We start from the raw sequence: 16,735 nt of genomic DNA, 5'->3' as shown, positions 1-16,735 counted from the left end.
CGCACAGCCCGGCTCAGGGCCCCTCATCCTCACGTGAGGCCATCACAGCGGGCTTTCCTCTCACAGGGAGGGCGGGCGGCCGGGTCCCCCCAGCCCCACTCAGCCCTCACCACCTTCGCTGTGAGCGAAGACCAGGCCCCCGGCCCCGGCCCCGGCCTCGGGAGACACAATCCACGCACTCGATACACACGCATTCACTCATTGACCGGCTCACTCTTTCTGTAAATATTTATTGAACTCAAGTTCTTGGGAAGATTTTATCAAAATTGCTCCTGCAGCTGGACCACGGGCCCTGCCTCGCCGCGGGTGGGCCAGGGTGTGACCGGCGGCTGCGGCGCAGGCCCCGCCGGCTCAGTCCGGGAGCTTGCCGGCGTAGACCTCGGCCCTGTCCAGCTGCAGCCCCCGGTTCACGGCGGCGTACGAAGGCTCCGAGGTCCCCAGGGACTTGGGGACGGCCTCCTGCGTGATCTGGGAGTCGTGTGTGATTTCCCCGTCAGAACCGCCCATGTCCCTGACGGAGAGGATGGAGAGAGCGGGATTAGGGGCGCAGAGCAAGCCCGAACCCCGCAAGCTGCTCAGGGGCCTTCCTACTCAGGCATTGCTTTCACGAGGCCTTCTCACGTGTCCGTTCATCGACCCGTCTTTCCCCGGCACTCACGGTGTGCCAGGACCCGGGTAAGGAAAGCGTCACCCTTTTGGAGCTAAGGGAACCACCTACAGGGTTTGCCATTGCCCCTGTCCCTAAAGACTGAGATTGTACAGGGAGACAGACCACAGCAATGACCAGACAGAAGGGACAATTCCAGGAGGAAGCCACAGGGGGCTTCCTGGAGGAGGCGGCAGTTCACCTGGCCCTAAAGGAGAGGAGTGAGAGCATAGGAAGGCATTTGGGGCAGTGATAGGAATGGCTGGGGGTCCGGGGCAGAGGTGACAAGCTCTGTGCAGCTGGAGCCAGAGCTGACAGCAGGGACATAGGGAAGAATCGGGCGAAAGTCAGGTAACAGGGCCTTGGGCCAGTTAGGGTGTTGCCCCAAGGGAGGGAGGGGATCCCACCTCCTGACTGCTCCCAGGCTCACCTCACCTATTATTTATGTTTTTATTAATTAATTTTTAAAAATATATTTTTATTGATTTTAGAGAGGGAGAGAGAGAAAAAGAAACATCAATGATGAGAGAGAATCATTGGTCAGCTGCCTCCTGCACGCCCCTTACTGGGGATCAAGCCTGCAACCCGGGCAGGTGCCCTGACTGGGAATCAAACCCAGGACCCTTCAGTCTGCAGGCCGACGCTCTACGCACTGAGCCACACCAGCTAGGGCTGTGTTTTTATTAATTTAAATGTCAGAAGGCAACTTGATTTTCACGTTCACAGCCCTATCCCCATCCCTGACCCTCCCACATCGTTTCCTGCCTGTCTGGCTGATTTCTGCCTGCCCTCTATTTCACCTGCTCCAAGGACTTGTCCCCCTGCTGTCCCACTCCCACTGCACAGGCACCCTCCGATCGCCACAGCCCCGGGGCTCCCTCTCCCTGAGCGGCACCTGCATGTGACTTCCATCCACCCCGGACCTGAGGAGAGAGGGCTCCGGCCGTTCCATCCCCCAGGGCCCCGCCTGATGCGCCAGGCGTGGTGGGCAGTCAGACAGACGTGAGCAGAGCAAGGACGATGGGCCAGGTACAGAAGGTCACCAGGGTGGAAAGCCCAGGTGACAAGGGTAAGGTGGGACCTCACCCCCAGGGTGGCTTTTTCTCCTGAATCATATCAGGGGTCACACGGTTTAGAGCACCTGACCTTTCCTCCCTGGAGATAGCATCGGGGCCTCAGCTGTGTTTCAGCTCCAGGCCCAGAAAAGCAGCAAAACCAGACAAGGGACACCGTGGCTGCCTCAGGACCAGCTGCGCTGACTACTGACCCTGCCCTGGTGCCGCCCACCAATCAGTGGGGACCACGACCCTGAAAGGGCACCTGGGAAGCTGACCTCCCCTGGGCCTCCCCTAAATGTCCACCCTTAACACCCTCAGGACGGAGGACCCAGGGAGCTCTCCCTTCCCCTCCCCCCCTCCCACCTCCATCACCCTGCCCCTCCCCCAGGCAGGTGCGTTACCATTACCTTCCCCATCCCACGCTCCCAGGACGCCTCCTTTACCTCTGTAACTAACAAGCCCATTTCTTCGAGGAATTACTTTTTCTACCTCTGTGATTTTATTCATAAACTTGGGGCCCAGTGCATGAAATGTGTGCACGGTTAGGGTCCCTAGCGGCTGCCAGCTGCTGGCTGCCAGCTGGGGCCTTCCATTGTTCCGCAACGCCCCCTGGTGGTCAGCATACATCAGAGCAAGCGAGCAAGGGAACTCCCAGTCTCCCGGTCAAAGGTCGACCTCCCAAGGGGACACTTTGCATATTAGGCTTTTATAGAGAGAGACTAGAGTTCTAATGCACGGAATACGTGCAAGAGTGGGCCTTCCTTTCCCCGGCTGCCAGCACCAGCTTCCCTCTGGCACCCGGGACCCGGGCTTCCCTCCAGCTGCCAGCAGACACCCGGGACCTGGGCTTTCCTCCCAGCCCCGGCTTCGTCCCGAAGGATGTCCAGTCTAATTAGCATATTACACTTTTATTATTATAGACGAGAGGCTCGGTGCACGAATTCACGCACGGGTGGGGTCCCTTGGCCTGGCCAGTTATCAGGGCCAAAGGTGGAGGGGTGGGAGGAGGGGAGGGCGGCCGGCCGGAGGGAGGGACCACGGGAGGTTGGCCGGCCGCAGGAGGTTGGCTGAGGGAGTGCACTGAACACCAGGGGGCAGCTCCTGCATTGAGTGTCTGCCCCCTGGTGGTCAGTGTGTGTCATAGCGACCGGTCGTTTGGTTGTTCGGTAGCTTAGGCTTTTATATGTATAGATGTTCTCCTACAGTTTGGGTCTTGGCTCTGAATTCCTTCCTAGCCAGAGCCCAAGTACAGAAGTTGCTGAACCCGGGACTGGTCTGACCCCAGAGGTCAGACACCAGGTGCCCTTCCTGCCAACAACACAGGCAGGGTCTGCCCCGCCCGCCTCGGGTTCCCGCAACACCTGCTCCTGCCCTACTTCACCCCGTCCAGTCCTCCCAGGAACAAGGGCTGCGCGCACACCTGTCTGCCACCAGGCAGCCCTGATGGCTGCTCCAGGTCCCCTGGAGGCCTGAGCCTGACCCAAGCAGACACACATCAGAGCTGGGAGTGAAGTCAGGAGACGGGGCTCTGGTCCTGCCTCTGTGCTGACTGGCTGTGGGACCTTGGGCCACCCTTCTCCCTCAGGCCTCAGTTTCCCCACCTCTACTGCAGTTGGATGAATTACAATGACAGCAAAATCCACTACTTGTTCAGCTCCTGGGGTGCTTCCTTGAAGACTAGGGGTTATCTCACATGACCTTCACCACCTCCCACGTGACCTCCACGACCCCAGGGAGGGTAACATCTGTTAGTTTCTGCGTTCTCCGGAAGAGGATCCTCAGGCACCGGAGATAGGACCCGTGCCCAAGGTTGTGCAATTGTAAGTGTCAGACCTGGCACCTGCCCGCAAACCCCTCCTACCAGGCTGACCTTGGCCTTGGGAGCCCCAGGACTCAGCCCCCCACTCCCAGGCCCCACCCCGCCCAGGGTGGAAGGCGGCTCCCTGGCCTGCTGGGCTCCCCCTGCCTCAGAGGACCCTCCCAGGGGAGCGTGCCCGCGTGTCCCCGAGTCCTGCCTCCGGCTGCGGGTACTCACACGAGGCTCAGGACGATGGCGCCGGCAAAGCCCAGGAGCAGGAAGAAGGGCAGGGAGCCCAGGATGGACGTGATGACGATCATGCCGCCGCTCCGCCGTCCGGGCCACGTGTCGATCGCCAAGTACGGGGTGACTAGCAGGACACAGGCCCGTGACTCCCCAGACGCTGCATCCTCAGCCCTCCCAGGATGCACAGCGTCTTCCCAGCCCTGGTGGCAGCAGGCCCCAGGGACGAGGGGCACCCAGTTCCGGGACGGCCTCCCCCTGCCTTGAGGTGCTTGTCCCCACATCCCAATTCCCAACTTTCTCTTGAGTGTGTCTGGTCTCTTCCTCCTTTTTAAAAAAATATATTTTATTGACTTCAGAGCGGAAAGGAGAGGGAGAGATAGAAGCATCCATGATGAGAGAGAATCATGGATCGGCTGCCTCCTGCACGCCCCCCTACTGGGGATGGAGCCCTCAGCCCAGGCCTGTGCCCTGACCGGGAATCGAACCGTGACCTCCTGGTTCATAGGTCGACCCTCAACCGCTGCGCCACGTCGGCCGGGCTCTCCCTCTTTTAACTGTCTTTGTGCATAACTTTCCGCTACACAGGCCTGCAGCCTTCGGTGAGGTGGGTGGGATGCAGATTACAAACTGTTAAAGGCGCAGCAGAGGGCCTGGGCGATGGAGCAGGTGCCCAGAGCTCTGCCTGCTCGGGCCAGTGTCAATCAGTGTCCAGGTCCTCCCGTGAGCTGGCCGTGCCCGGCCATGGCCCGCTGTGGACCCCACAGACCCCGTTCTGCCGTTCGCTCACAGCCGCTCACGGAGCCGAGTTCCCGGTCAAGGGTGCTCGGACCCAGCCTCAAGCCTGCAGGTCTGTTTGCTCCCAAAGAGCCCGCTGTCCCCACACACAGACTGCCCTCGGGCCCAGAGCTTTCGTCTGGATTCCCAGGGGAACCCTGCGGGGGAGGCAGAGCCCGGATTTTTTTTTTTTAATATATTTCAGAGAGGAAGGGAGAGAGAGATAGAAACATCAATGAGTCCCAGCCAGTGTGGCTCAGTGGATAGAACACCGGCCCGCAGACCAAAGGGTCCCGGGTTCGATTCCGGTCAAGGGCATGTACCTGGGTTGCAGGCTCCTCTTCGGCCCAGGCCCTGGTCTGGGCATGTGCAGGAGGCAACCCATCGATGTGAGATGTTTCTCTTTGTCTTTCCCTCTCTCTCCCACTCTCCCTAAAAATCAATGCAAAAATATCCTCGGGTGAGGATTAACAACAAAAAAATTAAAAATAAAAATATTTTAAAAAGAAAGAAAGAAACATCAATGATGAGGGAGAATCGTTGATCGGCTGCCTCCTGCACGCCCCCTACTGGGGACCCAGCCCGTAACCCGGGCATGTGCCCTGCTGGGGAATCGACCCTGGGACCCTCAGTCCACAGGCCAATGCTCTACCCACTGAGCCACACCAGCCAGGGCCGAGCCCAGATTCTTCTTCCTGCATCAGAGAGGAGGAAGCGGAGGTCCTGCAGGGCTCACACTGCCGAGAGGCTCAGAGGCTGGGCTTGCACGCGGGACGCTGGGTGCCAGGGCAGTGTGGTCCTGGTGGGACCCCAATGCATGGGCGGGCCTCAGGAGGGCCGGCAGGGAGCAAGAGAGGGAAGGAGCCATCCTGGTCACAGGCCCGTCTATGCCGCTCGCTAGCCGTGGGGCCTCTGGCCGCCTGTCAGAGCCGCTGATGGGCGCTAAGGTTCCGTGGGTGGCAGGAGGCTCCACAGGAAAAATGTCTTGCTCCAGGCCGGGCCCATCTCGGGACCAGGCGGTCTTATCTTGGGTCCAAGGTGTTGTGGGGGGGGCAGTTGTAAAGTTAGGGTCACACGTCATTGCCCGGCCGGTGTGGCTCAGTGGTTGAGCATCAGTCCATGAACCAAGAGGTCACTGGTTCAATTCCCGGTCAGGGCACATGCCCGCGTTGCAGGCTCAATCCCCCGTCGGGGGCGTGCAGGAGGCAGCCGATCCATGATTCTCTCTCATCATCGATGTTTCTCTCTCTCTCCCCCTGTCCTTTCCTCTCTGAAATCAATAAAATAAAAATGTATTTTAAAATAAATAAAATAAAGTCAGGGTCATCCGAGTTACCCTTGCAATCTCTTTTGCTGCCCCCAGGGTTCAGCAGACACCATTCCGAAAGCGCGGCTCTGTGCTGAGCCCTGAGATGGAGGCTCCCGAGGGCCAGGGCGGGACCACGGGCAGATCCGGGGCCTCGGAGCTCCCGCCGCCTCGGGGTTCAGGCCCCGCCGCTAAGGACACGGTGATGCCGCGTGTTGCTGTGAGGAGGCAGCCAGGGGGCTGCGTGGGCTCTGACGCGGGGACCGGCACGCCCCGCGGAGGCCGGTGCTCCGTGAGGGCTGGGGAAGCGCTGACTGCTCCAGCCACAGGGGTCCAGCCGCCCAGCGCCCCCCCCCTTCCTGTCACAGCACCTGGCCTCGGGGAAGGAGGGTGGGTGTGGGGACGGCTCCATCGTTTTAAAATGCGTTTTCCTCATAACCCCATGGCCTGCCTGTGTCTGGGAGTGTTTTCAGAGTGACAGCCCAAGTCTGCTTTCCCAGGTCCCCCTGAGGACCCCCCACACACCGCCATCCACTGCCGTCCATCCGCCCGCCCGCCCCCCCCACCCCTGCCCACTCCCACCACTCACTCCGGTTGGTTCGGATGGGGTCAGACCACAGGGTCTGGTCCTGCACCAAGCCCGAGGACATATTGACCAGGACGTACTTGAACCTGAAAGGAGACGGGGAGCTCGGATGACTTCTATCCATCCTGTGAGCCCGGCCACCTGGAGGTGGGAGGGACTAGGGGGGCTGGAGTGGGGGACAGAGCGGGGACTTCTAGAGGGCATCCAGGCGGCCACGGTGGGCTCTGGGTAACAGGGCGGTGCTGGGCTTTGCATCAGCACCTTCGCCGCATATCACTGCCGGGACCCTTTCCTGAGCTCGGGTGCCACCTCCTCCAGGCAGCCCTCAGCATCAGGGCCTCCCCAGACTCCCCCCGGGAGCCCCTCTGCTTCTCTGTTGCGTACACGACGCGTGGAGTGTGTCTGGTGAGTGTGGACCCATTCCTCCTCCCGCACTCTTGCCTCCACTGCTCCCCGCCTGGCCGTTGGTCCCACAAATGGGACTTGAATAATAGCACCCATTCCCACGTCCACGGCTCTGGGATAAGGCCCACATTTTACATGAAGAAAACCCCACCCAGCATTCGAATCATAAAGGAAGATCAGGAGCTACAGTACAGAATGCCCACAGCCGACGGAAGGTCAGTTTAAAATGAGGGTGTTCTGAGCACTAAGAAATGGACAGCCTCTAGCTTAACATGGAAAAAAGCAAAGATACGACTCTTAAAACGTCTAATCCCCACTCCTCTAGGGTTAGAAGAGGCTGGGACCCAGATTGTCCCCAGGTGGTGAGCTTTGCGATCCAGGAGGAGGGAGAGGTCCAGGTCGGCAGGGAGGGAGGGCTGAGGCGGGCAGAGGAGCCAGGGCTCCTGACCTGTCTGGTGACTGGGGCCAGAGGAAGGGAGGGGAGAGGATGGCAGGTGAGTGATGGCCTGGTCCCCAAGTGCAGCCTGGAAGGTACGGAGAGACCCCAACCTAGGCATCTCCATGGTAACAAGAGGGGCTTTGGCACCAGGTACTAGTAAGCCCCCTGGCCATGGGTCAGGGCTGAGCCCCCATCTGTGGGCATGGCTGAGGGACCCACTGTGGCGGGTGGCCACACCCAGGTGCTCTGGAGGGGGGCGGGAAAAGCAGAGGGTGGGCTGGGAGCTGGAGAAGCGTCAGCCAGGCCGCCGGGTCATGCTGGGCCCCAGCTTTCCACCAGGGGGCTCCCTCCCGCTCTGGACCACAGTTTCCTTCCCTGCCAAGAGAAGGGGGTTGCGTGAGGGAGTGCCACCTGGGTGATGGGCCGGGACCAGGTGCACAACTTGTGCAAAATGAGAAGTCAGGACCCTTGTTACAAAATTAGAATTTCAAGCCAAGTGGGGCCCTTCTGAGCACGGGGCCCTGTGCACAGCCGCGCACCCCGGAAGCCCCTTACGGGACCCGAGACGGTCTTGGCACATAGTAGGCTCTTCAGACACGTGGCCTCTCACACTTCACCAGCTCGGGGTCTGCCCGAGTCAGGCGGGGCCGGGGCCCAACGGCTGGCGAGCAGGTGCCCACACCCACCTGTATTCCGTGGCTGGCGACAGGGGCGGGTTGCAGAGGCCCTGGAAGTTCGGGTCCGACAGGCAGGTCCCATTGTCGCCCACCCTGACCAGGTATGCATGCAGGATCTCCGCGGCCCGGGCCACCTCCCCCACGGCGTCCAAGCTGGGCAGGTCGCTGCAGGGGGTCAGCTCAAAGGCGGCGGCCTTGTAGGGGCCGGTCCTCCCTCCTGCCGTCTGCTGGAACGTGGCGCTGAGCGGGGCGTTGGCGCCGTCCTGCACGGAGGCGTTCCTGGCGCTGGCTGTGGGGGCGGTGCCGGGAGTGAGGTCCCTTCCCACCCCAGCTCAGTCACTCACTCAGTCATTCATCAAACGCCCCCGAGCACCCTCTGAGCCAGCGCTGTGCTGGGCCCTGGGTCGCCGGCACCCACAGGCTCAGTCCCCTCCCCCCCAGGGCTCCCTGTGCAATGGAGGTGCCGGCCCTGGGTGCAGCTCCCAGTACCCCATCCTGTCACAGGCCTGTAAGCCTCCCACCCCGACAGACACTGTCACTTCCTTGCCGGGAGCCCTGGGTTCCACCTTGTGTGAAAGGGGGAGGGAGGGTCACAGGTTCAGGGGAGCAGCCGGACCTGATGGGCCCCCAGTCTCTTCCTGACCAGCTGGTGATAGAGGCCTGGGAACCGGGAGAGAAAGCCCGCCAGCCCCCAGCTCGGGCCCCGGCAGGCGGCCAATCAGTGTTCGCTGGCAAGTGAGTGGATGACCTGAGTGAGGGGCGGTGAGGGGCCGGCTGCTAGACATGTCAGAGGCGGACCCTGGGTTCCTCTGTGACCGGGAAGGCTGGACCGGAGCCAGCAGGTTCCCCGGGAAACACCGATCTGGAGCCGCCTCGGGGAGAGCTGGGCGTGAGGACCAGAGCCTGGCTCGCCGTCCCGCTCCGGCCCCGGTGAGTCTCTCTGCCCCTCTGAGCCTTCCCTCTGTGCTCTGTGATGGGCAACGTGATACCGGTGGCCCCTGAACAATGTGGGGGGTGGGCGCACGGGGGAAATCTGCATACAACGTTCGACTCCCGAAACGTAACCAATAGCCTCCTGTGGAGGGAAGCCTCATCAGTAACATCACAGTCCGTTATATGGGTTCTAGACTGTGTTCTTAGAATAAAGGAAGAGAGAGGAGCTGTCATAAGAAAAACACAGTTACGGTATTTACTGAGAAAAATCTGCATCTAAGCGGACCGTGCAGCCCAAACCCTGCTGCTCAAGGGAGCTTAGTACCTTGCGGGCGGCCGTAAATCTCAGCTCTACGGGGTGCCGGCACCTGCCTGAGGTGGGTGCTCGGGGGCCGGTGCCGTCATAACTCCCCCACCCAGGGTGTCCCTCAGGGCGCAGACACAGTGCAGGCTGGTGAGGTGCGGGGGTGGTTTCCTCACAGGGAGGGAGCACCCCTCCACCTGCCCTCCCCCCGCCCCCGCGGACAGGTCAGACCCGTTCAGCGTGGCTGGAGGGGAGCAGGGCCCTCACCCGAGTCGCGCAGGACGTAGAGGTAGATTTCATAGGTGCCGTTGAGGGCCTCTGCGCTGTCGAACATGCAGAGCGGTTTCTCCAGGGCCACGGTGCTCAGGGTGGGGTTGTTGGTGGCAAAGGTCACACTGGCCAGCTGGGGCTGGAGGGTCACACCTGGGGGAAGTAGTGCGGACAGGACCTGACCCCCGCAGAACTGTCCACACCCCTCTGCATCCTCCTAACACACACGCGCACACACACACACACACACACACACTCTGCGTCCTCCTAATACACACACACACACACACACACACACACACCCTCTGCGTCCTCCTAACACACACACACACACACACACACACACACCCTCTGCGTCCTCCTAACACACACACACACACACACACACACCCTCTGCGTCCTCCTAATACACACACACACACACACACACACACACCCTTTGCGTCCTCCTAACACACACACACACACACACACCCTCTGTGTCCTCCTAACACACACGCGCACACACACACACACACACACACACCCTCTGCGTCCTCCTAATACACACACACACACACACACACACACCCTCTGCGTCCTCCTAACACACACACACACACACACCCTCTGCGTCCTCCTAATACACACACACACACACACACACCCTCTGCATCCTCCTAACACACACACACACACACACACACTCTGCGTCTTCCTAACACACACACACACACACACACACACCCTCTGCGTCCTCCTAATACACACACACACACACACACACACACCCTCTGAGTCCTCCTAACACACACACACACACACACACACACCCTCTGCGTCCTCCTAACACACACACACACACACCCTCTGCGTCCTCCTAATACACACACACACACACACACACCCTCTGCGTCCTCCTAATACACACACACACACACACACCCTCTGCGTCCTCCTAACACACACACACACACACACACACACACACCCTCTGCGTCCTCCTAACACACACACACACACACACACCCTCTGCGTCCTCCTAACACACACACACACACACACACACACACACCCTCTGCGTCCTCCTAACACACACACACACACACACACACACCCTCTGCGTCCTCCTAAGACACACACACACACACACACACACACCCTCTGCGTCCTCCTAACACACACACACACACACACACACACCCTCTGCGTCCTCCTCACACACACACACACACACACACACACACCCTCTGCGTCCTCCTAACACACACACACACACCCTCTGCGTCCTCCTAACACACACACACACACACACACACACACACCCTCTGCGTCCTCCTAATACACACACACACACACACACACACACACACCCTCTGCGTCCTCCTAACACACACACACACACACACACACACACACACCCCATGCAGTGACCGAGCACCTGCCGTGTGCCAGGCACTGGCTTCACCCTCCCCGGGCGTCCCAGGCACCTGCCTGCCTCAGACATGGGCAGCACCCCTGCCCCCACCCAGCCACCCAGGCCAGGCACCGATGGGCCAGCTGAACCCGCTGTCCCCTCTCTCCCTCCGCAGACGTTCACCCCACTGCCCCTCCTAAGCACCCCTCCCCCGGCAGCCCAGTCATGGAGCCCCCCCTCTTCCCCTGAGCCCTGGTAACAAGCCCTCCCCATCCTCTGCCCCGGTGTGCCCATCCGACCCTGTCCTCTGCTGCCAGGCCCTGCCCTGCCCCACTGCTCTCCAGTGCAGTCCCGCCTCCGGAGGGGCAGCGAGGTCCGGACGGTCTGGCCTTGCTTCACCGGGTCTCCAGCCTCACCTCTAGGCACACCCTTCACCCCGAGCTCCAGCCCCCGAGCTCCAGCCCCCGAGCTCCAGCCCCTGAGCTCCAGCCCCTCGCCCGGACCATGGAGCGGTTCCCAGGTAGCCCATGCCACCTCCCTCCTCCTGAGCCGCCCGGGCTGCTCCCTCACCCGAGCATCCCTCCATCCCCCATCCAGGCAGCCCCCCCAGTCTAGTCCAGTGCCTTCTCTGCTCCCCCACAGCCCCACTCTGTCTGCCTTCTGCGGCTCCCACCACAGGGCTCCGCCCCCCGGGCCCTGGGAGCCCCCCCAGAGGAAGCTGGTACAGCAGTGCTGGCTGTGATGAGTCCTGGGCCCCCGAGCCGCGCCGTTCCCGGTGAATCAATGCACTTCCCCTCCCCGCCGCCCCGTCCAGTCCCGGCTCCTCTCCCAACTCCTCGGGAGGGTCCCGGCGCAGGACACGCCCCGGGGCACAGCTGCCCGCCCTCCCGGGGCCCGGCCCCCTCCTGCCATCAACCGCTTACCCAGGCACAACCGCAGGCAGCCGAGGGCCAGCAAGGCCCAGAGCGCAGGCATCGCCCGGGACGAGCCTCGACGGAGCGGGCGGCCGGTCCAGCGGACGAACTCCGCGCCTCTCCCCGCCGCACACCTGCCGGCCCTGAGCTCTCGGCGCGCCCCGCCCCCGCCTGCTCCGGCCAATCCGCGGCCGCCTGGCGGACTATTTACATACTCCCGCCCCCGCCTGCTCCGGCCAATCCGCGGCCGCCTGGCGGACTATTTACATACGCCCCGCCCCCGCCTGCTCCGGCCAATCCGCGGCCGCCTGGCGGGCTATTTACATACGCCCCGCCCCGGGCTCCCGGGCTGCAAGGTGCCCCGGGCAAGGCCTCAGGCCTCAGTCTGTGCGGGAGCTGTTACCAAAGTGCCTACTGTGTGCAGAGGCCTGGGCAGTGCTTTCACCGTGTCTCTCACCTGATACCTGAGGAGGGGAGGGTGGGGGGGAAGCCACCCCTCTCTGAGCCTCAGTTTCCATCCTGTAAAATGGGGACGCTAATTCCCCCAACTGTTCATAAAGACCCTACTAAGTATCAGATCCGCACTGGCTCTTGTGAAGACGAACCAGGTTAACCAGTGAAAGCGCTGCCATGGGCCCTGGTCGGGCACTCAATGGTTAGAGCATCATCCCCATCCCCATCCCCGTAGGCCAAGGTGCAGGTTCGATCCCCCATCAGGGCACATACAAGACTCAACCAGTGAATGCAAAAATAAGTGGGACGACAAATCGATGTTCCTCTCTCCCTTCCTCTCTCTCTTTAAAAACTTTTTTTTTTTAAGTGCTATCATGGAAGCCTTGGAGTCCTGGGTCTGTGCGTGGTCCGGAGATCTGTGGCGGGACCCTTTCAGCTCACCACAAGGCCAAGGCCGCACTGGACTTCCTCCCAAGGCCCCGCTGGTGGAACGCGGGGCGCTTCAGACGCCACGGAACAGGACTTAGGCCCGCTTTCTGGGGGAGCACCGGAAAATAGTGCCGGAGCCTCGGCTGGACTAGCGGCTCCTTCCAGCATCAGGACCCGCGCCCCTGTCTGAGTGCACCTTCAGGATGCCATCTTACGTCTAAGCACTAAAAGCAGACCTACAGGATGGGGGGCTGGCACCGGAACGGCGGACCGTGATACCAGGAGGCCCCTTGCCCACGGAGCCAGCGCGGCCGTCCCAGAGGAGCGGCCGTCCCAGAGGAGCGGCCCGCGTGTGTCAGACCTCACACCCGGAATGTGGAAACAGGGCAGCATAACCTTTGGACGGGGCCCAAGCCACCGTGCCTCCCGAAGAGCTCTCTGCGAAGTCATAACAAGGCGGCAGTTATGACCACGCACCGGCCGGCGGCTACCGGACTGACCTGAAACAGTGGTTCGAACTCGTGGCGCTGTGCTGTGCTGTCTGCACCGGCGGAAGCGCCTCCCCCCGGGGCTGCACGGCTCCCCTTCCCTGTCATGTACATGCCCATCGCCTGTCTCCCCATAAGAGAGGAGGTGGGTTCTGCCGGAATCGATGACCCCGAATAGCTCTCCCGAGCGATCTCCATAAATGCCGCGCCCCTCCGTGAAAGGCCCTTTCCTGTTTGGTCAACCGAACCCCACAGAGACCGGTGAGTCCGTGCGCTGCGGTGATGACAGCCGTGCGCAGGAACACAAGAGAGGAGACTGCCCCAGAGGACGGACCGAGCGTGTCTGCCTGCACGGCCGCGGGGAGATGCTCTGGACCAGGGGCCTGTCACAGACGCGGGGGAGGCAGAGCCGCTCGGAGGAAACTGGGGACCCAGGTCTCACTCACTGCGGGTGACGGAGATTGGAATGGAGGAAGGAGAAGGACTCTATGGTGACCTTCGTTTGTTTTTTGTTTTTAAACTATGTTTTTATTGATTTTGAGAGAGAGAGGGAGAGAGAGATAGAAACATCCACCGGCTGCCGGCTCCGGGCTCTCTCCTGGGGATTGAGTCTGCAACCGGACATGTGCCCCGACCAGGAATCACACAGGTGACCTCTGTGGTGTATGGGATGAAGCTCAGCCAACTGAGCCACACCGGCGGGCTAGGTGTTCTTAGTTAGAAGTGTTGCTAAGAAAAAGAACAACACATCCCAACTCTGTCTCCTGGGAGGCCTGGATGAATGAGCGCACTGAGCGCTCTTGGATCCGAAATCCCATTCCCCAGGGAAAGGCACCAGGGCCCCTCGGAGAGGGGTGGCCCCGGGCCTGGCTTGGGAAAGGACAAGAAGAGCCGGGAAGGAAGGAGAGCTGCAGGACCACGGGCTGGGTCAGCGGTGCTGGCGCGGGCGGCTGTGAAGCCACCGGATGAGAGAATTGTAGGGAACAAGCTAAGCGGGAATCTGGGGGCACCCGCGTGATGAAAGGAGCCTAACGTCACCAGTAAAGGGATGCACGACGGGCTGACCCCATGGGCTTCCTGGGGTCCTGGCTCTGAGAAGCGCTGTCCTTGTCCAAGGAGTGCAATCTGAATCGAATCAACGCGAAGCAGACTTCCCGCCAGCCAGCTCCGGGGAGCGTGGGAAATGTCAGTGTCACGAACGACAAAGGCAACCACTGGACCGAAGGAGACTCGGCGACAGAACCAGCTGCACCCCGCGGCCCTCGAGTGATCCTCAGATAAAACAACTCACCTGTCACAAACACTAGTGCAGCTAGGAAGGCGATGGGAGAAACCCGAATTACGGAATGTGTATTGGATGCCAATATTGATTCCATGTTACATCTCCCAAGTGTGACCCTGGTGCTGTGGTTACGAAAGAGGCACGCGCCGGAGCCTGCTGGGTGAAGTGTCGCAGATCCGAAACCAGCACGCACACGCTCGCATATGGAGTGAGGGAGAGGGAGCAGGCGACATGTAGCGTGATGTTAGCAGCTGGTGAATATGGGCGTTCGTTGTGCTGTTCTGCAAATGTTTCTATAGCTTCGAAAAATTTTAAAGTAAAAATGTTGACCTGGCTGGTATGGCTTGGTGGTTGAACTCAACCTGTAAACCAGGAAGTCACGGTTCCATTCCCGGTTCGGAGCACAGGCCTGAGTTGTAGGCTCGATCCCCAGTAGAGGGCGTGCAGGAGGCTGCCGATCAATGATTCTCATCGTTGATGTTTCTATCTCGCTCTCCCTCTCCCCCCGCTCCCCTCTGAAATCAATAAAAATATTTAATTTTTAAAATGTTGGGAGCAAGAGATTCTGAGCTCAGCCAGAAACCCACTGCTCCTCTCTCTGGGCCTCAGTTTCCCCTCTGTGAAACGGGGCGGGCTCTCAGCACTGACGTGCCAGGCGTGGAGATGAGATCCTATCTCCAGGGAACAGAAAAGGCCCCGAGATAAGAAACTCTTGAGCAAACGGTGGGGTGTTCCTCCAGGAATGTTTGCGGACTGACATTTCTCGTCCTGCGATAGTGTGTGAACCTGAGTTTATCGGAGGCCAAAGAGCTGATCTCGCCGGCTCAGCCCGAAGCCCCGTGAGCGGGAGCAGGCCCAGGGAGCTGTCCTTTCTCCAAGACTCGGCAGAGCTACGAGAAAAACAAGCGAAAGGCCTCCGTCCCGTGCTTTACCCAAATATGGGGAGAACACTGGGGTGGGGGGCGTTAAAATAATGACCTGCTAAGGCCCAAAAACGTTCTGCCAAAAAAAAGGTCTTGGGTTTATAAGCAAGGCCCCCTGCACAGATGCTGACGGTGTGGGAACACGCAGGAGAAAGGAATCGGGCGGGGGGGCAGGCTCCTGTGGGAGACCCCATGCGGGCTGCAGGGAGGGAGGCGTGTGGAAAGAGTTCCCCACGGTGGCCTGCCCCCCTGCGTGGACATTCCAAAAGACTTTTGCCAAAAAAAGTGTTTCCCCCTCTTGGATCAAGTTGATTCTAGGGCCCTGAGCTGCGTGACTTAGGTCTGTTTGTCTGTCTCAGTCCATCGGACCGGCTCCTGAACCCTGGCCCAGAGGCCTGGAGGCCGCGAAGCAGGAAGCTCTTCCATGTGAAAGGCTAAGCAAACCCCAGCCCCGCCGGCCTCCTGGGAATGTGACGCCTGGGGATTTATGGGCTGGAAATTCTGGACCCAGAAATGTTTCTCGGAGGGTCAGAGAGGCCTGAGCCAAGTTCCACGAGTCTCTTCCTTAGAAGTCAGGGCAGTTGGGGGTATGGGCAGCTGGTGAATATGGGCATTCACCCTTGCTTTCAGCGTTTGCCACATCAGAGAGGTCTCAGAAGCCAAGCGCTTCTGCCCCTTGAGATGCAGTCACTTGAACACAAGACAAAACAAAACAAGCCCAGGTCCCAGCCCTGGGGGCTCACGCACCCCCTCCAGCTCTGAGAGGCCTCAGAGCCCCCTCTCCCAGCTGCAGCCGGCTGTCCCTTGCACCGCACCCTCGCACCTGCTGCTCCCCCAGGGCCTGCTTCTCTCTGGGCCAGTCCTTGCCCCTTTACAACGCCTTAGCTTCTTTCATTAAAACTATTTCTCACTGATTTCAGAGAGGAAGGGAGAGGGCGAGAGAGAGAGAGAGAGAGAGAGAGAGAGAGAAACATCAGTGATGAGAGTCATTGACCGGCTGCCTCCTGCATGATCGGGGTGGAGCCTGCAACCAGGGCACGTGCCCCAGCTGGGAATCGAACTGTGACCTCCTGGTTCATAGTTCTATGCTCAACCACTGAGCCGCCGCGGCCTTAGACCTTCTGTTTCTCCTCTTACAGTCGAGGCTCTGCGGCCCAGAGGGGTCGCGGCCGGGCCAAGCCGCGCAGCAGCTCGGAGCGGCGGTCAGACCCCAGCGAGCTTCCCCCCTGGGTGGCGTCCTGGGGCCTCTGTGAGTTTGTGGAGCGGGGGCAGCTCTCACCCCGGGACAGCCGAGCGGTGGCAGGAGGTCGGGGGCCCACTGACACGTGGATTTAACGCGCGTCCCCGGTGCTGCCCGCTGTCCGGTCCCAGGGCTGGGCACAGACCCGCAGGGGCCTGGCGCAGCTCC

The 16,735-nt window shown here is 60.7% G+C and overlaps 1 protein-coding gene across 1 annotated transcript; it reads right to left on the bottom strand.

The window, feature by feature from the left end:
• Nucleotides 1-335: 335 nt before the first annotated feature.
• Nucleotides 336-11,845, bottom strand: UPK3A (uroplakin 3A). The gene is made up of 6 exons (XM_008155456.3): nucleotides 11,762-11,845; nucleotides 9,440-9,595; nucleotides 7,945-8,224; nucleotides 6,418-6,500; nucleotides 3,740-3,872; nucleotides 336-511 (listed from the first exon to the last, which is right to left on the bottom strand). The coding sequence occupies exons 1-6, from the start codon at nucleotides 11,811-11,813 to the stop codon at nucleotides 352-354; spliced, it is 864 nt and encodes a 287-aa protein (XP_008153678.2). The 5' UTR covers nucleotides 11,814-11,845; the 3' UTR covers nucleotides 336-351.
• Nucleotides 11,846-16,735: the final 4,890 nt, after the last annotated feature.

The sequence above is a fragment of the Eptesicus fuscus genome, chromosome 7 (genome assembly GCF_027574615.1).
Source record: "Eptesicus fuscus isolate TK198812 chromosome 7, DD_ASM_mEF_20220401, whole genome shotgun sequence".
Lineage (NCBI taxonomy): Eukaryota > Metazoa > Chordata > Mammalia > Chiroptera > Vespertilionidae > Eptesicus > Eptesicus fuscus.
This window is presented reverse-complemented; position numbering and strand designations above follow the sequence as displayed.

What these genes read in the sequence shown, in the direction of transcription:
- UPK3A (XM_008155456.3), bottom strand. Translation starts at nt 11,813, where the DNA reads ATGCCTGCGCTCTGGGCCTTGCTGGCCCTCGGCTGCCTGCGGTTGTGC. An exon ending in CTACGTCCTGCGCGACTCGG is followed by an intron (nt 8,225 to 9,439) that starts GTGAGGGCCCTG and finishes CCGCCCCCACAG; the next exon opens with CCAGCGCCAGGAACGCCTCC. An exon ending in GCCATCGTCCTGAGCCTCGT is followed by an intron (nt 512 to 3,739) that starts GTGAGTACCCGC and finishes CCTCTCCGTCAG; the next exon opens with GGACATGGGCGGTTCTGACG.